General features: G+C 35.3%; 1 protein-coding gene across 3 annotated transcripts; it reads right to left on the reverse strand.

The window, feature by feature from the left end:
- Positions 1-118: 118 nt before the first annotated feature.
- Positions 119-6,464, reverse strand: LOC140750383 (uncharacterized). Of its 3 annotated transcripts, none has more exons than XM_073083879.1 (6): positions 6,220-6,464; positions 5,970-6,123; positions 5,385-5,837; positions 5,103-5,159; positions 3,011-3,132; positions 119-2,762 (listed from the first exon to the last, which is right to left on the reverse strand). In XM_073083879.1, the coding sequence occupies exons 2-6, from the start codon at positions 6,049-6,051 to the stop codon at positions 2,499-2,501; spliced, it is 978 nt and encodes a 325-aa protein (XP_072939980.1). In that variant the 5' UTR covers positions 6,052-6,123; positions 6,220-6,464; the 3' UTR covers positions 119-2,498. The 3 variants fall into 3 exon arrangements, with proteins under 3 accessions (XP_072939980.1, XP_072939990.1, XP_072939974.1); XM_073083889.1 differs by having other exon boundaries at positions 5,997-6,123; positions 6,220-6,463; XM_073083873.1 differs by having other exon boundaries at positions 5,922-6,123; positions 6,220-6,463.
- Positions 6,465-8,605: the final 2,141 nt, after the last annotated feature.

The raw sequence follows: 8,605 nt of genomic DNA on the forward strand, positions 1-8,605 counted from the left end.
TGTTACGTAACGTGCATTACGGAAGACCCCCTCCCGCCCCTGTAACGCATCGTAACGTTTCACTAGACCCCCCCCCTCCCCCCAAAGTGCGTTACGTAATACTTGAACGACCCCTTTGAAACCAGAAATGAACAAAATATGTAAAATTACTAATTATTAAAATTGATAACATTTTGTTTTTGAATAAAGTTATATAAAACACTAAACAAACACAATACTTTTCACTTACATAATTTTTCATTCTTATTCATTGACAAAGCTTGTGCGTATTCATATTAAAATATATTCATTATTCCCAAGCTATCAACATCATGAATATAAATGTCTTTAAATCATAGAAACGTAATGGTATTATAATTTACTTCTTTATATCTAAATTAAGTAGAATGTCCGAACAAACAATCCAATATTTATCATAACAATTATAGTGCCTTGTTAATTTGAAGTTTTGCATGAAAAAGAAACCTATTTTTATTAAAAAATAGGTGTGTTACCCATGTAAAACACATTTATTCCAGCGGTTTATAGTAAACGCATTTTTTTAAATTTAAAAGGCGCTATACGACTTAATACTAGTAAAATAACTAAAGGATATATTTATATCCATATGGCACCATCAAACATATCAACAATATTAACTTGTAATTTTTAAAAAAGTTATATGAAGTTCACTTGGTTCACTTCTATCACACTATTTTGACTTTTAACACTGGATTTACTCTATTCTAATAATATATATTTATAAAAAGTACGAAGGATTGAAATTTACAAAAAAGCCGTACGTACGGTTATCCGTGACATGAGTAGCTGTAAGAGCTCTAGCAGACTTACTACTTTTAGTATGGGCAATGATTTCTATTCGAAAATACATTTGTAGCTCGATGCAGCAACTGAACGTGTAAGAGGCGATGCAGAATTCCTGCAATAGCTAAAACGCGCAATTTTGTTACCGCGAACGATCCTAGCACATCGCCAAAACGAGGCATCGCTGCAAAAATAGCGTGCCTGCTAGGGCCGCAATATATTCGTGAAACAATATAAATGCGAGCTAACTTGTCGTTCGTCACAAATACAGCGTACTGACAAAGATCACTGGCTAATAGGTATACAGATACACAGACTCAACATTTACGACTATCCAGACGACGAGATCACAGCGGCTAGTAGGAGGCATCAAGGGGAGTCCTCAGCCCTGTTATTTCAAACACTTCATCCAAATATTACATACGTCCAAATAAAACATTAAATACGTCATTGCCAGCGGAGGCGAGCACTCTATTATGATACGACAACTGTAGAGTATCCCATGACTGATAGTTCTTAATGTACGACTACTATAACAGCGACTGACCTAAGCTGAAATCCGTACCTAAATTGGGGTCAATCAACTTTCCCAAAAGAAAAGTAGCTTATTTCACATATTTCGAAATTGTGTTTCACAGTGAAATATGCGATTATTGACCGGGTTACATGTGATGTAACAAATCTTAGATTTAGAAATTTTAATTCTAAATACTCTTCTACTGGCCGCCCAACGGCTGGTATCGCTTTAGCGTTGTTGTGCTAAAACTTTTGTCTTATTGACGCCTATTTACACAACGTCTGCTTACACATCGACACAGATGCGTACAAAATCGACTGTTAACAGATTTTAAGAATAAAATCAAACATGTAGCTACCGCTTCTCGATCCCTCGCTCAAGAAACAAATTGCACGTTAGTATGATAGCGGCTTAAGCAACTGTTCAATAGTTTAAACAACAACACGGTAGCTTCAGCTATTATAGCTAACAGGCGGTCAGTCTTCAGGTCAGCAGCTAACTTAGCGATATCAGTACATTAATGTCAAACAAAAAACTAAACACATAGCTCTCATACTCGTACTTTAAAATTGTAAAATAATTTCTGTTATCCCAGGAAAAAAATATTAAATGAATGTCCTACCTACATAACATTAACTCTAGTCTCATTTATTATTTAAACTAAAATAATCTGCAAATAGTAATAATAATAAATTGTCCAAGTACCTATTACAAACGTATTTAAGTCAATTTTGTTTCATATTTCTTTTGAGCAAAGAGTGTAAGTATATTTACAATGGTCTTTCTCTATTTGGGCGATGGTGGTGGTGAATGAAGTTATGGCGAACGGTGCTACCATCCAATCATTCACCCACCCCATAGTTTGGCAGTTGGCATTATTAAACATGGCCCCACATGCACTACCAGGATATCACATATCAATATTAAATATTACTATTTTCACTTTTATAAAATCTAAAATAAAATGTTTTATTGGTTCGCTGGTAACTTGTAAATCCCACCTAATCCATATTTCCAAAGTATTATTGGCTACTCGTAGACACAACTAGCAGCTATTCGTAAAACGGGTGTTAAGTTTCATTCCATTTCCCAGTATTGTAACAACTAGAGAGTGTGCATGTGGGGCCTTCACCGGTCAATAGTTATGTCTAACATAACCACAATATTCACAGCCACATTAGGAACTAAGTCTGACAAAACCGAAGTACGTGTAACCTGGTCGGAGCCACACCGTCCTGTTGTGTTCTCGCTGGGCCAAGTTGACGGTGTCGCCCTTGTACAGTCGCGATATCGTTTGTACCGAGCACGACATTTGTGCCTCGCGCAGTGGCCGGGAGCTGGAGTCGTCCCCGGTGGCGCACGTGGACAGCAGGCGCGGCCCCTGGCCCGGCTGCCTCGCCCAAATGAAATAGCAGTTTGGTGCGTACGTTAGGTATACCACCTGAAAGATAATTCAAGATTGTATAACTTTCTCAATCTAATGTTACATCACTGAAACATGTTTTTGGCATTGCCAACTACTTCCATGGCCTACTGAGTTACGGTAATAGAAAGTTACTCAAACAATACATACGACAACACTACAAACTCTGTGACAAATCGTCTGCTTCCAATTAATCTCAAGAGAGGGACCGATTGCTTTACGCGGCATCTGAAGTAATACAATATAGGTAAACATTCATTACTCACTTGTGCGTAAACTAAATAAATCCCGCTTTCCTTGACAATGACGTGGTCAGTGTGCAGCTCTATGTAATTCGCGCTATTTTTCGACGACACTTCGGTGTCGAGAGCCCATGGACTAATTAAACCTGTAACAAATAATTAGTCTATTGCTTACAAAATGACCAATTCTTATTTTGTAGTTCATCCTGACTAAACTAGCGATTGATGTACAAAATGAAATGATTTATATAGGTCTTCAATAAAAATCTTCAGATATTCGTTATTCGTAGATAATTGATAAATGATTATTTAATGCGAATTATCTTCTAGTTAAAAACTTAACTATAACGTTTGGAGTTATTATTTATTTTCATAATGGCGTGGTGAATAAAACACGCGGTGTGAGACACGAAACACACGTAGTGCGAGGTGCGAACTACGGTTTGGTAAAAAATAATATGTGAATAGGACCCACGTTTGCGACTTACGTCGCTACTGCATTGCATTAATGGTAGTTTAAGTTTGTTAAAAATCAATGAGAGTTATAAAATACATTATGCTACTAAATTTTAAGATAAACCAATGTTAATGTCAGAAATTTGTAATTTCCTTACTATTTCGATTTATAAGGGGTGTTCTAAATTTATCAATAAGTGTAGCTAAAATCTTGTATAGTGAACTGCATGTACTCGTAGAACTGTTCTATTCGATTTTGATATTTTGAAACTATGGGAGGCTGTTGTTGATTGTATTATACCATTAACATTACATAATGATAATTGATTATTTCCTGTATCTGCACTACTTTTTACAAGAGCACTTAACATAAAAAATATACTTGAGTAATCATTACACACACACACACAGGTTTAATTGCACGCAACATACGGGCATGTCGTACATGCTATCATATCAAGTATTTGAGTTCAGAGTGCTGATTACACTGAGATATCGCTGTTCTAGGGTAATTATATAGTGCCATGAGTATCGACAAGTGGGTTAAATGGAACAAAATAAACAAATGAAAATATCTTCATTACAAAGTCCTATTTTTAGACTATAGTTGTGCACCCAATTGAAGCACATTAGTCCTCTAACATGTGTTATTTAGTGGTCTATTATGAAGTGTACTCTAAATCATGTTAAACAGAGCTTCATTTACATTATTCAAGTCATATTCATATCATATTTTAAGGACAATTTTAGCAATGCCAAATGATTAATTGCCACAGATTAAGCCTTTTTTTGCTGTTGATTAAAAATAAGACTTTTAAAATAAATGTAAAGAAAAACATTGTCAGGATCATTATTTTTTAGTATTTCCTAAATAAAAAAAATCATAGTTTATATAAATCAAGTCAGAATACTAGCTAAATATCTCAACAGAACTAATAAACTATTAGAACAACTACATAATATTAAACAACACCCTGTAGAAAACAAAGTGCTGTTATTAAAAAAAGTTCCTACTAATTGAGGCAGTTGTATTAGGTTTCAGTGCAGACTATGAAGCAATATTTATGGTCTGAAAGCCATAGGCTGGCACAATGTATGTTCATTAAAGGGAAGGCATTTAAAAAAGGAATTGCATAACTTTGTCTGGCCGTTAATTGCTATGAGTGTCGGATTAATCACTTATAACAACCATATATGCTTACTAATAGTTGTAGGAACCTATGCTACTTAGTAAAGTACAGTAGTACTTTAGAACTTCTTTTATTTTCATTGTTAACAAAATAACTCTACTGCATGGCAATAGAGTGTATTTTAGACAGGTATAAAATGCTTGAGTCATTCTAAATAAAAACAATGCAAATATGTAGGCTCTGCGGTGCAAACATCCTGCGGTACACATAAATTATCATTTTAATCGCTTCATGCTTCTTTATTGTTAAGCATTTAGTTGCAATTGATCATAAGTAACTGTATTATAAATTGACCTCTAAGGTTATCAGGATAAGAGTTTGCTGATAGACTTTTATATGTTTTATTTCATTCAGTATAAAATAATTAATAATATGTTATAATGGGGTGATGGTATGATTTTTCCTATTATATAATTACAAGAAACTCATTCACGTAACACAGTAATGTTATAAGATGAAATGTAACTTACCTTGAGTGCCTAAGTTGATCTCTCTCATAGCACCATTAAAGTGGACGACTAGTGACTCTGGAATTAAAAATAAACAATAATGAATCTTAGTGGTTTTCTATCATAAAGTGCTTATTTTTTCTTATATGTGGTTGATATTAAATTACTGTTGTAGGTATATTATGTGGAGTGACCCATGCCCAGCAGTGGGATAAGGGGTTGCAGGCAAAAAATTATCAGTTGAATTTTTGTGGAAATGTTTTTCAACAATATTATTATCAGATGTAGGACTAATTTTGTTACCTTTTTGAAACCCTGGTAGGTCATAAACTGGAACTTTGTTCTGACTAGACTTTTTCTTTGAGTCTACAAGTAACATATCTTCGCCTAGGTCTTCAACATAATACTTTCTTGTATTGAGGGAAATGTCCTCTTTATTACCAAATTCCATTCTTGGCTCCCTAACTTCATGGCCTTTAAAATGGGGTTTCAAATGGGAAACCAAGGGACTCTGTACAGCCTTTTCTGAGTTAATCACAGAATCCCTGATATTTTGGACAAGTAATTGCTCCTTTAATACATCCAACTGTTTTCTCATAGATATCATTTCATTCCAGTAGTAGAATGCGATCCAACAGCAAACCACCATACATATGACACTGAGCAAAAAGTTCAATATGAACAAAAGCTTTATTTTCTTGGAAGACGCGATTGAGAACGTCGTGTTTATGTGCACGCCGACGTCCGCTGGTTTCTCTAAAAAATAAAATAAAACATGAAGTCCCATCCTTACAGATGGATTAATAAATAAGCGTCAAAGATGTAGGAACTGAAAGTCACCTGTCTTCAGATGAATGACAGTCCCGTCGTTAACTTTTGCATTTTTACCAGTGTTCAAAAAAATGTTGGCCGCACCTGACGAGTTAAGTGGAACCCCCTCACTTATGTTTACTTTTCTTTCGCCGTCCATCGTAAATATTATTGTTTATTACGATTCGAGTACTATTAGTACCGTTCACGCGATTCGTAGGCGTCGCCGACCCTAAACAAAGGAAGTAAAGCTTAAAAGTTCGCACTTCGCACAGACCGCACGATAACTGCGGGTTGATAACAAAAAATCACAATGCAAAACACATACCAAGAGGAAGTTGCTAATATTTAATTTATGGTGTCCACTAACAGGCACTATTACTACAATATTTCTACTTTGTTAAAAGTTTCTTTCACTAAAACTCGTCCACCCGCCGCACAAAAACAAAAAAAAAAGTAAATAACACAAGAAAAACTTTTAATTCGTTCGCCGTCTGATGAGTGCGCTGGCATTGGAGCGCGAGCGCGCGCGATTGACCGCTACTGTTGGCGCGCCAAATTCAAACTGGCGCGAAGCGAGCGAATCCGATCCGCGGCGCGAGACTCGCGAGTGACAGTAGCACACAGACGAACGCGAGGAAAGTGGAATCTGGAATGTAGCGTGGTGATTGCTTGACTCGATTGAACGTTGTCTCGGAGCTCGTTCAGTGACAAGGCACTATAACGTTAATGAAGCCTTATTTGCCTTGCGTATCGTAGTTATAACCGATGGTTTTGTTAAAATTTTGCAACTTCAGCAAATTTGTAAGTTGACTCATTATTATCCCCATAAATGAATTTATAATAATACCTCCTCATCATATATTATTAAAGTAAAATAGGCGTAATTACAGGAAATGCTTGTTTGATAATTTCATTAATTAAATAATTGAGGTGTTCATTCTTCGATCACTAATAAGAACTGTTCATTGTTAAAAACACAATTAGTTAATTTAACGTACCTAGCAGTACCTAGTAATATAGCTAGGTAGTTTTGAGTACTTTATCTACTTCTATTTGTACATGTTAATAAAAAACACAAAACTCCAAACTCCATACATAGCGGTCGAGTACAGAACCTCCTTTATTTAATAGGTAATATGCTTGTATTTCCAAAATAATTACTATTTTTAAAGAGCAACATGCAAATGATTCTTACCGACTTCGAAAAATGAGGACATATTCGGCTGCAGGGATTTTTTTTTACATGATTATTCTTGTTTTTATGCCGAAAACATTTCAGATTCTGGAAGGTTGGCGGGCGGTACTGTGGGCCAGAAGCAATTGGGAATCAAGGGAGAAAAGTAATATTTAATCCTGAAAGCTGCGATAGAATAAAGCTCTAAAGTTACGTCAGCTGTAGAAAAATAATTTCTTGGTCAAATTATACATCCTTAGATAGAAATACATTCTTGTAACGTGTTCATTTTGCATAATACCTACTAGTGGCTGTTAAACTGATCAGGTACTTAACTTGTTTTAGTGCACATATTTTATTACAAAATTTGTAAATATTACATAATTATGTTTTGGTCGTCGAATACCAGAGAACGATAAGTATAATTCCTGGATTTAAGAATAATTCCTGGAATTCTATGAGAATCTCTTGAAAAATATCTACTGTACAATAAAGAATCGGCATTCGAATAGATGCCGCGCGTTTACAAGTAACTGAAAAAAAATGTAACATTAAGAAGACCAAGTATTTTAATCATTTGTTACCTGCTCTATGAGCTCAGCCAAACATTTGCATTTCTTAAAAGTTCTTATCTCGCTCAGGTACTTACAGCGGGACGCGGAACAATACTTATACTAATTAAGTGTAACAGGAAGCTTGGCCATATAATCTTAAATAATATATATTGAAATATTCATTCTTGACATTAGTAGGCTATAATCGAGCAAGGAGGATACCTAAGACTGGGCTTATGGTATGTTGACCAGCTGGGACCAACGACGACGTTTGAACGTTAAGCTCCATTTACATAAGGTCGATTAGGCTGTTAGGTACAGATTTAAAAATTATGTTTTATTTAATAGATTTTGGTCATATGTATAGAAAACACTAAGAAAATTATTGTTAGACTCGAAATTGTGGAAGACAGAGTTTGACGCCTATTAAATGTAGAGACTTCAAACATTCATTGACTTGTTTGATTTTAACTATAATTTTATTTATGTAGCTACGCTATGTAACTACTTACACACGTCTGCGCGTGTGAACTTTCAAGTACTTAAATACTTTACGGATAAGTATAAACAACCCTTTACTCAGCCCCGCTTCCCAAATATAGAGTCGCTATTCGCGAACGCACGCCGAACGCGGAATGCCTCACATGTGATGTGAACTTTCGGATATCGCATGCTTTTCTCATTTGCCAGTTATAAATATCACAATAAAAAAAATAAGAATCTGGATATGAATCAGATTTCCTTGGTTCTTATATAATTCCGAGTGATGTTGGAAGCAGAAATAAATATCAGGCGTGTTTCCTTCTCGCATAAGTATGCAAAGGGAAAAAGACGCGTTAGGATCTACAAATTGGTACCTATGACTAATTTTTGCTTGATACTTCGATATCATTTTTATCCAATCCAATAAGATATAGATTTCGCGTCGCATACCTATGAGGTACTCGTAGGTAGAAAGTATATAGAATAAAGGGTAAAGCAGG

The sequence above is a fragment of the Epargyreus clarus genome, unplaced genomic scaffold (assembly GCF_041222505.1).
Source record: "Epargyreus clarus isolate Ecla_fem2 unplaced genomic scaffold, WU_Ecla_fem_2.2 ptg000003l, whole genome shotgun sequence".
NCBI lineage: Eukaryota > Metazoa > Arthropoda > Insecta > Lepidoptera > Hesperiidae > Epargyreus > Epargyreus clarus.